At 37.7% G+C, this 12291-nt stretch overlaps 1 protein-coding gene across 10 annotated transcripts in view; it reads right to left on the reverse strand.

Annotated features, from left to right (window-relative positions):
- The window catches only part of cobl (cordon-bleu WH2 repeat protein), a 175276-nt gene that overhangs the window by 16705 nt on the left and 146280 nt on the right, over positions 1–12291 (reverse strand). For all 10 annotated transcript variants that reach the window (XM_051720112.1, XM_051720110.1, XM_051720108.1 and 7 more), the window contains one exon: positions 2084–2615. In XM_051720112.1, coding sequence (XP_051576072.1) covers positions 2084–2615 — 532 coding nt within the window. The remainder of the gene's footprint in view (positions 1–2083; positions 2616–12291) is intronic.

Here is a 12291-nt window from a genome sequence, read left to right on the forward strand (position 1 = left end):
CCATCTCCAACTGTGGTTTTTGTTCCCAGCTCGGAAAACTGTATGGGATTGTTATGTTTTAGATGAGCTTTTAGTTTAGTTGTATTGCCACTTTTTGTTGCCACTGTTTTTAAACAAAGTCGGCATACCGGCTCGTTCACGTTAATGGACTCTCCTCTCTCGTTCGGCTTAAAGCTAAAATGTTCCCACACCGGATATTCCTTTAAGACAGCCAAACAACCACCATTTATGTGCTGACATTTACAGAGATGGACAAGCAGGTTTTAAAACAGGTTGCCTGCTTATTGCATGCTGTAGTTGACCAATCAATGTAATTAACCTCTTAAATATGGAATATATGGGTCGTTCACACAAAAGCCGTTCTTGCGTTCAAAAACTGCTAGACGGAGCGCAACAAAATGAAACAGTAGTCTTGAGAGACATTTTTCAAAGTTTAACTAGTTTTAACATTTAAAAAATGCAGCATTCTTGGAGCGAGACTTGACATAACATCCATCTGATGCAAGTGAACAGTAAATATGCCAACAATTAAATAATAGCATGGATCGGATGCATTGTGTGAATATACAAATACGATAGTTAACCCTAGGTTGACAAATGTACAGTGTGAAATCTTGAAAACCTGAAAACCCAGGATTATTTACTAAACCAAGTTAAAGTATGAACAGTGTGAAAAATGGAAAAAGATAACCAGGGATTACGGTAGTTCAGGGCTGAACAATTTCAAGTGTGACAAACCCAAAAGACAGATTGAGCATTAGTGTAATACACAGGTGTTACATAGATTCATTACACAGCTTGTTCTGTATTGTTGTCTAGTCTCTTCACACCAGACAACTCATCCCTGAGTCTCTCTTGCAGGTCAAGATAAATCTCATTCCCTTAACCAGCTTCTGAAGAGACTCTAAGTGCAGAAGATCGATAAATGTCTCCCACACCTCTCTTTCCTCCTTTTAGCTCTCACACTGAATTTTTCCAGATGCTACTGAAGTCTGCAGCCAATGCTTGCTAAGCATTTTCCAAAAGCACAATTCTTTAATGTTGAAAGTGTTTGTCTTGTTCTACTTTTGCTATATATCTATCATGTCTCTTTATATCCCTTTAAGTCTTGCAGGCAGAGACATATCCATTTGTTTACTGTGCCACATTTAAAAGCAATGTGAGGGCTTTTTTTTTTATTTTTTTTTTTATTTTTTTTTTACAAACATTGTGCACTGTAGTTGACCCTCATCCAAAAAAAATAAAAAATAAAATAAAATAGTGGTGTAGATGAAAGCTTTGGGGTTCACGTCTATTAAAAGAAGAGTATCTGCAAGCGTGCCCATGATGTCAATTACACAATGCAGCCTCATCTCACCTGACACATGATCGTCATGCCACCTCCTAATTAAAGGTTGAATCAATCAACATAGTTTGATGTGTTACGCAACTTTGTCAGCCTAAGAGTTTCAAGGAAACACGTTTCTGTTTCCAGAGTTATCACAATGATTTTGTGCCAAACCTGAAATGCTGTCTCTGTGCTAGAAGTTTGACAAAATGAAGAGCATGGGTGGGTGAAGCAACTGCTTGTCCAAAAACATCATCATCAACTCAAGTGGTATCATCAAACTTTATACTGTGAATTTGACAGATAATCCAGTTAATTTATGTTTTGGGAAATGGGATTTCATTTGCAGGTTGAGAACTGTTCATTGTATATCGCCAGGAACAGTCTTTTTCAGGGGGTGGTATGTTATGCTCACAGAAATCAGTGATGCGTTATAAGGTTGGCATGTAGACAAAAATGGACACCAGATATACTGGTCTTCTTTATCCGTCATCCTCCACTCAATGTTTGCACTCTAGATTCAATTTTAAACTGATTTAGTGTTGTCTTTGGATATCAAGCTGGGATAAGAGGAATTATTTTAACATTGAAAAAATGACACACTTCAGTTTTAAAATGTCAAGTTTCTTGTGTGAAAGTGGCTAATGCTATGTGTCTGATAACAATGCAGCATTTAATAACTAATGTAACTGTTACATCATTCCTCTGTTTCCCAATTTGTTTGGATATCTCTAACAAAAGACATTGTTACATTACCTATTCCACTATTGCGGTTATTCTCCATCTCATCCATTTTTAGCTCCAGTGCTACCTCTGTGTCTTCTGCTATTGAACCTGGTGAACTTGGACCCGGTTCTTGTTCTGTCATAGTGTAGGGAGCTTCTTCTTCCTTGTATTTAAGCGCAGGTTCAGCTTCTCGTTTAGATGTGGTGTAAGCAGCTATCACATGTGCCTGATGTGCCTCAGGTTCCTCAGCTAGACTGCTGCTGCTGGATCCTGCAGCTACATCATCACCACTGGAGCTACTGCAGATGGACCTGGCTGGTTCTGAATCCTCAATACTGTGGCTCAGATCAGACACGGAGTCATCGGCTGGAGACTTGGTGGCAGGAGCTTGCAGAAGTATCCTTTCAGATGGCACAGAGATACTGGGGGCCCGCACAGGCGCGGTGTGCTCAGGGGTGGGCATAACAGGCTCAGGTGTACTGGGGGATGGAGTGGGCGGAGGTGCTGGAGCCTTGCGCTTCTTTAGCTGGTTGTGTGAGGATGGAGAGCCATGCTCTCTTATCTAGAGAGTGAGAAGATAAGCATAAACGTTTGAAATTACATAAAACAATTGAACACAATGTGCCTAAAATTGTTTTCCTAAACAAGTTTTGTACAGTTTCTGAGGAAAATGTGAGTGGTGTTTGCCCTAGCGAAACTTGCCACAACAATGCTAGGGTGGTTGCCAGGGGTGTTGTTGCGGGTTGCTAAGGTGTTCTCAGTGGATTTTACCGCATTGCTATGTGGTTGCTTGGGTGCTACAATGCAGCAGTATGGCTGCTAAAGTGTGGGAGTCCAACCCCAAGTCCCTATAACAGGAAAGCAACTTATGGCACGAGGACCACCACTGGCACGCTGAGGGGTAATCACTGGCACGTGAGCAACATTCAGAGAGAGAGGTATGTACTGTATTTTCTTTATGTAAATGAATTCCTTAATAAATGCATGCCAATCTACCTCTTGATGTATTCCCTCCTCATAACCACGCAGTGTGTATTAATTAGTTATGAGTTTAAAAAGGAAGTTAAACACTATTAAAGTGTGACGAAACTGCGCTAGCCAACACATGAGTGCAGTGCGTCCAATCCATTTGTGCATCATGAGCCACTGATACCGCTTTCACTTTCAGTGAGTCATGCAAGCAAATCCATCTGCTTTGCATCTGTTGCGCTGTGGAGTTAAGTGGATGCCAGACTACATTCTCTTGTTTTATTTGTTGCTTTTTGCTTTCAGAACAACACTTGATGTAAATAAGAAGATACCGCTATCAATGTTAGAGATTTTCACCCCCACACACACGCTCCTTAATCATAATGGTTTTATTATAGTAATATTGTAGTAACCATCACTGTAGTAACCATGGTCAATTTTGTGATTACTATGGTTTGACTACAAATACCATGGTTAAACTATTGTTACTGTAGTAAAACCATGGTTAATTTTCATAAAGGCTCAAAACTACATTGGTTGGCAGTGATTAACAAGGTGATTGTTGTCTAATCTAAAAGGGATTGAAAAATGGCACTTCATGTCAAAAAAAGGTTGCCAACCCATGCCATAAAGTATTCTGGTCCCCAAGTAGGGGATGGGATTTGTTTTGTTTTTTTTCAACAATTTTATTGTCTGATAAAAAGGTTGAACAAATGTTAATGGACCATAAAATGGTTGAAAAAAGTTGGATTGCTTTAAAAAAAAAAAACAATTGCACATCTCTGCTCAACAAGTCACATGATATGAAGTGTCATTGTTAAGAACAGGGGTTTGTTCAGATCCCAAACTCTAAGTACAAGCATTAGTAATAGTGATCCTATAGTAAATAATGTACAGGTATATTGAATATACAGGTATAGTGTAGAGTAAATAGTAACAGTGAATAGTGAAGTATGAGCATTAATAAAAAGGACCAAAAATGTTTAAAGGGCTGCACATAAATATGAATGTAAGCCAAAGAGGAAACTTTAACAACAGATTAATGGACAGAACGAAACTTGTCCAGAGATATTACAGAAAGATGTAAACTTCATCTGGGAGCTCAGTATGAAGCAGCCAATATTAGATCAAAGAAAATAAGTAGATCAAAAAAATACAGTGGAGGTTGAATAGAATGATAACTCCACAACATCTCATCAACTCAAGACTCAAGTTCCTATCAGCTCACTGATGTAAATATACACCATTAAGGGTGTATCAAGTCTTGGAGCACAGATGTAATCAAATTCAAATTCTAAAAAGTTGTCAGGGGACAGACGAAACTGATAAACTCTTACGCTGTAGATTCCAGGGGTCTGAAATGACTGAAGATTCAAAATGACTAAGACAGGCTGCATTATCCAAAGAGGTAAAACATTTTATACATATATATTCTAAATGTAGGAAGAAGTCAATCTCCCTTTAAAAGGGGGGCATTTTGCACATACTCTGCTGGTACATTAGCTTGCATTTTACTGATTGTTAAATCAATCAACTTTGTACAGCTCTGCAGGTTAGTCAGGACAGACAAAGGCAAATAAAGTACATTTTTTCCTGAAAAGTATAGTTTATCAGTTATCAAGAAATTAAGCTGCCAGAAAACCTGTTGTACTGCTTTGTCGTTTCGAAACATCAGCAACCAGACACAATTCCAGTCCAATTCAATGTATGAATCACAAAATCGAAAACAAGCTACAGTAGGTTGGACATAAACAAGCATCGGAGGAATGCCCCCGAGTACATGCATACTCAAATGTGGGTCAGAGGTGAGCAAAACATTGAACTCAGTGACATTTTCACAAGGGGTATGTTGAGGACAAAGCAAGTGGGTCAACTATGTCTGTTACAGCGTTTGTTTGACATTTGCCTCCCCCTTGTAACTGTTCACGTTCTGCTCCTCAAAATCAATTGTTGCAGTTTAAACTGCTTCTGTCAAGATATCATACCATACGCTTGTCAATCGGATAATGGGTCGTGGCTGCAACCACTGAGTCCTACATTGGTGCTATGGTGATGACCTGAAGTGCTTAAATGGCATAAGGTACTTGGGAAATAGACTGGCAAATGGAGAGAGAGAGAGAGAGAGAGAGAGAGAGAGAGAGAGAGAGAGAGAGAGAGAGAGAGAGAGAGAGAGAGAAAGAGACATAAATTAAGATGAGGAAGATCTGCAATTGCCCGAAGCAATGCTGAGTGAGGTAGAGGATAAAGATGTTTCTGTTGTGGTTATAGTTCGTTAAGCTCTGAAGGTGTTTTTAAAGATTTCCTGTTTCAATATCATACCCAAAATTAAAGGCTTATAACATTTAAAATGTTTTAATGATATAGATTATGATACATTCCGAGAAGCTGCAGGAAAAAAAAAAAATCACAAAAAAATGTATTCAGATTTTTACTGGCCCCAACACAAAAATGATAAATAGCTGTTTTTACCATCATGGCTTTAAAAATGTGTCTGAAGATAAATAATTTTTTACATATATTATGTTTTTAAGGCAATGTCCCACAAAATGGAATCACATTTATAATTTGAAAGATATGATTTATGCCTTATTTAATCCCATATAAGCACTTTACAGATATAAATTCATTAATACATCATATTAACCTCAGCCATACTGCCATTTACACATGAGTTTTTAAGTGAAGAGTTCTGTGGAGGAGATGATATGTTTTCAGTCACCCGTTTAGTCATGCTGTCATGCAACTTTTGGCCATGTGTAGTGTATTCACACACAGGATCAAAGATTTAATCACTGAGTTAAAGATGTGATTATTGGCTGAATGTAATAAACATATGAATCCCTGAGAAGAGACTTGCTACCAAATCGGTTGTGACGTGTAATATACATTAGGGAGATATAAGGCCTAATCTGTGAATTAAGAATGTGTATATAACATGAAATCAGACAACCTAAAGACCAACACAGACTGATGCACAAAGCACAAATACAAAAATACCTGTACGGTCCAGAAATGAGAAATGTAACTGGTGTTTCATGAGGATGAAGTAGACTTTTTTGAATATTCATCTTCACCCTGAAGCTAAACAGCTCTGATAATAATAACCTAATAGCCATAGTGATTTTGCTTCTTTTCATATCAAACGCTATTATTATGTCGAATTAATGATTAAGTTTTGAAACAAGCCTAATTAAATCTATACTCACATTTTGGATACTGAGCAGCTTGTGATTCCACATGCATAACTGGAGTTTAACAAAGTTTATTACGTTTCATCCGGCGCTTCATCTCTAAAGGTGAATTAATGAGAGAAAATTAGCTTTTTTTTTTTTTTTACAGTGGGAATAAAACTTGCACTCTGTGCCTTACTGAGAGCGCATGCGCATTAAACAGTTTACGCCTGCATGGAGAGATATGATGATGAGACATATGCACAGAGAGACATGGATTTTCAGTCCTATAGAATGAAACTGTTATTTCTTGTGTTCCAGTGTGTGGATTACTGCTTTTCACCAACATGTAAAAACTAAAAATGTGGGGATTTCACGCACTGTGAACACGGAATGTGTGGGGATACATAAAATGTTGCGCAAGATGTGCAATCCCGCTACGAAATTCATTAAGTGGGTTTTTTTTCCCTTCCATTTTCTACACATTAATAGCTGCTGCTAAGACACTTAGAAAAGAGCAAGGACAGTACTACGATAGTGCACTCGGTGTCTGCACACCACTGTGCCTTGGCACGTCCAGTATATTATGCGCTTGCGCATCTTTGCGAGCTAAATAGAATCGCGCTCATTTGTCGGTTAGAAGACTTCGTTCGCTCAGTGTAATTTTTGTGATCTCTCTCACTTGTTTTCTTGCACTAACGTTATAAATGCAGCACTGGCCCTATCGGGCAAGTGACAGTTCTAGCAACTGGCCCGAATCTCTCTCACACTGGCCCCGGGCCATCGGGCAGTCCTTATTGTCGAGCCCTGTTATATATCTCTAGGTGTAAATAAGGTGGCTCCGACTGCTTTCGTTTAGTTCCCAATCATGTCAACTGTATTTGAGAAAAGTTTTGTGTTGATACAACAAAGCAATCAAACATAATTTATCATAAAACTTCTCCATGTGTCCAAAAGCCTCTCCAAACAAATAAAACATAATAATTGTATATAAGAATGGATTACACATGCAAACACAACAATGATTAAAAGTTTGCATAGCATGCAGACATGATTTTAGTAATGAGATTTCACAGAATGTGCCTTTTGACTCAATGAGTCTGCATCAATTAGTCGGTGTCATTTACTTGGCACCATCTCCTGGTGGCCATATGTAACAATGTGCTTCGTGTGGATAATCTAATGATCTATGCATCCGATTACCTTGTGTTGGCTCGTTTTAAAGATAATCATATCCTCTAAGTAATGGTATGTGATATTTTATGTTCTGTTTATTTTTTGTTAAGTTATAAGTGAAAATGCGGCTTATAAGCAACACCAACATAATTGTCAAAGACATATACTTAGCTATTACTCGCTATCATTTTGAGTAAAACAGGCTAGTTGTATTCTGTATTCTACCTTTCTAACAACATGACACATGGCTGTTTGATGAGTTTGATGTTTTTATTTATTATAACAATATAGTTAGTGCAATTAAAAAAAAAAAATGTATCAAAATGGAACACTTCTGATTTGTCTGCAAATTTCAAAGCACTTGATCAGTTTTGGTCATAATGCCTGCATATATTGCAAATTAACGCTTCTAAGCTTTCAAACTATATCTATTTTATGTTGGTCAAGACTGTAGTTATCAATATTTTGACAATTATTTAGTTTCGATCGTGGACCCGACGGCAGGCCTGAGGGTTAAGAGAAATAACAAGATATTGTGTCTCTGGTAAAGTGTAATGACAAGGGTACATACTTTAAAGTTATTAAAAGCATGTGGATACAAAAAATCCTTTGAAAAACTGTCTGCTAGGCTTACTAGAATCTCATCTGTCATACAAGCTTTGCTGATCTCAAATGCCCATCATTCATAAACTTTTTACACTTCCCCTGCTTCTTATGTGTTTATTAAATATTTTGGCTAATTTTATAATAATTTCAGATACTAAACATGACCACTCTGGGTAGGTTTTGTTGTTAAGTAGCAACTGTTTTACAGGACTGTTCAAGTTCAGATTGTGTTTATGTTATGTTTTTTGGACCGTTCTTTGGTTAATTTGGTACATAACTATTTTTATTTATGTTATTTGTGAAACTTTTTTGTTCAGTTTGAATGCATATCTGATTTTTGTATTTATTTAATTACAAAAATGTTCATGGGTAAGTCATTATTGTTAATTCCATTATAATTTGTTTGAGTGGAATGTTTTCATTCATATTATTGATTTTGAAAACTATTAGCTGATTAATCAGTTATTGGCCTGTTTTCCCACCTTAATATCGGTCTCTGCAAAATCTACTATCGGTCGACCTCTATGGGAAACATTTGGATTTGTTGCAGCTTTTTATGTAATTAATGGGTTTGTGTGCCAATGTTTTTTAAGGTATTATTTTTACTGTTACGGTATTTGTTTTATGGTACTTTACATTTTATTTTTATGATATGTTTGCTGGGTTATGATCATTTTGATTATTTTTATTGTGATCCAGTGATTTATATGTTATTATCATTTATTGCACTTTATTAAATAATGACAGGTGTGATAATGTAATGTGTTTATATATATATATATATATATATATATATATATATATATATATATATATATATATATATATACACACACACACACACACACACTGTTTGGTGACATGGAATGCATTTTTCCCAGTAACATGTGGATTTGGTTTCACTGGGTTAAAGTTCAAAGTAATTATGTGTTCTCTTTTCTTCCTCAAAGTCTTCAAGTCATTTAATGTACACTTAAATGGTGCTCTTAATCTGTGTGGGTACCACACACTTAACCTCGGACCTTTAATCCACAACCGGGCAGTGCAATGACTGATTTCATCCCTCTGGCATGCTAAAGCTTTAATGTAAAGCGGAGAAGAGAGAGGAAGGAGAGAGTGATTAATTACAGTCACACAGGGCTGCTGGGTTACATTTCACCACAGGCTGGCTGGTCATTCATTTTCCCACTCTCTCCCTAACACTGAGCCCTACAAAGTGCTCAGAGCGGGAGCAATACAGGAACATAGCATGCTCCAGGTCGCTCTGACATCCACTCTGGTCAATCACATGTTCAGCATACTGTACTTCAGAAAGGAGAAAGATGTTGACGTTTGCAATAGAGCAATGTAGGTTGCTTCTGGTCTGGTTGTAGTACAGGTCCAATATATGATCTTCTCTGGGCGTGGGTATTATGCTGCCCACAAGTAATGCTTAATTATCATTAGGGAAATTCTGAATTTTCTGAAAACCCATGCTTTATGAATTTGAGGGCGTGCCAATTCAAGAATCACTGCGAAAACTAACTGGTATTGACCATAAGTTGTGAATGCTGAGAATTCACTAAACAGGTGTCTTTTTTGCATATTATTTCAGTACAAAAACCTGCATCATATTCACTAACCACCCGCAATCCTGTTTAACCAGGGTCACTTTACATGGTAAGATGGAAATTCATGCTGATCTAAGATGGTCTTTTCAGCAGTGAAGTATTCATTGACAATCCATTTACTTTATAAAACAAATAACTGTTTTTTTTCACATGTCTCTCTTTTTTTGCAACTTTGGGTGATTTTTCATACCGTTTCCATGGTCAAACTATGGCACCTCTCTCTCCTTTCTTTTCTTTTAATCTCTCTTTCCATCTTGCCATGGCCTCTCACATGAACTGAAGTCATGCTTTTGTTAATTATTAAGATAAATATGGAGATAAATCAAACCTCAGGTCCTTTCCCCTACACTCCACCTTTAATCCTAAAGAATGCTGAGTTTGTGATACATTTTGAATGGTCCCCCGCTAAAGCCTGAACTATTTATTACTCTGTCCTGTGCCCTGGTCATGAGCTGGAACATTTTATTTTTCTCGTCCTTCTGGTGGGACCACACATAGTTCAACTCCAACACACACACACCCACACACACACACACACACACACACGTTGGTACAGCTATCATTATGAGGACTCTCCATAGACATAATGATTTTTATACTGTACAAACTACAGATTCTATCCCCTAACCCTACCCCTCACAAAAAAACCTTCTGCATTTTTACATTTTCAATAAAAAATCATTTAGTATGTTTTTCTAAGCGATTTAAATTATGGGGACACTAGAAATGTCCTCATAAACCACATTTATAGCATAATACCCTTGTAATTACCAGTTTGTAACCTAAAAAAAAAGTCCTCGTAAACCACTTAAACCTGCCCACACACACACACACACACACACACACACACATACCATCTTCTCATCACATTACACACACACACTTTTCACTTACAACCATGCAAAATTACACACAAAAATTAAGTTTTGATCTGAGTCAAAATGTGTTAGGGTGCCTCTTAATGAGCTCCCTAGTTCAGTAGTCAGGGCACTGGTCAGGGAGTCAGTCATTTCTAGGAATATCCCAATAGCATACCATAAAAACTCGGGGAACATCGTTGCTTACGATGTTCCCTTACCGGAAATGTTGTCAGGTCTTCAGAAGTCTCTTAAGTTGACAAATGCAAGTGTAAATATAGGAAGTCAAAGCCTTATTTCTTCTTCAAAAGAGAATTATCTTTCATCCATAATGATAATGAAAAAGATTAAAACTGTTAGATAAAAAAAAACTAAAAAAACATGTGTATTTATTTTTTCATTTATGTCATTTGTCTTTCACAATAACACTGTGCGTTTTAATGTGACGGCAATATCTACACTGAAAGCCCATAATAGTGTCATTTATACAGCGATGTTGCTGATTAATCCCAGCTGTGTTTATAAGCGCAACCTCGTAATTGTATCACAGGTAATTGAGTCATAAGTGTCCCAATGCTCAGAGGATCAGTAACCTTGTCAGTGGAAAAAAATAAAAAATAATCTTAAAAGGAAAAAGGAACCTCTTAAATCACGCTTATGCAAACGCGCTTACTTCATTGTTTAAACGCTGGACAAGAACCCTGATCTCCGAGTTCATGTCACAGGAGAAGGTCAACACTTTTGAATTGATGTAAAAATGGCGAGATGCAACTGGTCAGTAACTCAGCAGAATGGGGCCGTCGTCAGGGTACTGGAACATTCAGTAACAATATGCCGTCTTCCTGTGTGATCATGTTGGCGCAATGAGCAATAGTAATACTACTGTAAATAATATTACCCCTTATAATGTGAAACAATTCATTTTTGCATCACACTTTGAAAAAAATAATAAATAAAAGTTATCCCCTTTTCTCCCCAATTTGGAATGCCCAATTCCCACTACTTAATCCACACATCTTATCACATGGCTCGTTGTCCATGACACCGCGGAGACTCCCAGCATGTGGAGGCTCATGCTACTCTCCGCGATCCGCGCACAAATTACCACGCGCCCCATTGATAGCGAGAACCACTAATTGCGACCGCGAGGAGGTTACCCCATTTGACTCTACCCTCCCTAACAACCGGGCCAATTTGGTTGCTTAGGAGACCTGGCTGGAGTCACTCAGCACACCCTGGATTCAAACTCGTGACTCCAGGGGTGGTAGTCAGCATCAATACTCGCTGAGCTACCAGGCCCCCCTGTGAATTGCAACTTAAGTCTTACTAGAAAAGCAAAAAAAAGGATGCAAATATGAAAGAGAAGAAAAAAGTACGTACGATAAACACCCCAAAATAAACATAAAGAGACAAACATACTGTACATAGGGAGGTTTGTTTTGGTAGAAGAGGCCATTTACATAAAACACAATGTTTCCCTTCATATAATAAAAAAAATGAGATGAGATGTGCTGTAAACATTCTGGTCTCAAGTCAGTAGCATGCTTCCTTGTTTTGCCACGCCTCCTTCTTTTTTATTTTTATGCATCATTCCAGGTCACATTTAGACCTCCACAGTGTTGCCTAATCAGTCATAAATCCAGCCACCGCTGAGAGAAGCCAAGAAAAACACATCTAAATAGGCCAACATATCAGTCAACGTAACAGGGGCACTGAGTCAGATTGGTTTGGGAAGGAGGAGGGATGTGGAGGGGTGTAGCAGACCACTTTATGGCCTTTCATACCTTGCACAGTCATTATATGGAATACCATAGGCCAAAGCAGGAACCTTTTTGACATGAAGTGTCATT

Source organism: Myxocyprinus asiaticus, chromosome 16 (genome assembly GCF_019703515.2).
Source record: "Myxocyprinus asiaticus isolate MX2 ecotype Aquarium Trade chromosome 16, UBuf_Myxa_2, whole genome shotgun sequence".
NCBI classification, from domain to species: domain Eukaryota; kingdom Metazoa; phylum Chordata; class Actinopteri; order Cypriniformes; family Catostomidae; genus Myxocyprinus; species Myxocyprinus asiaticus.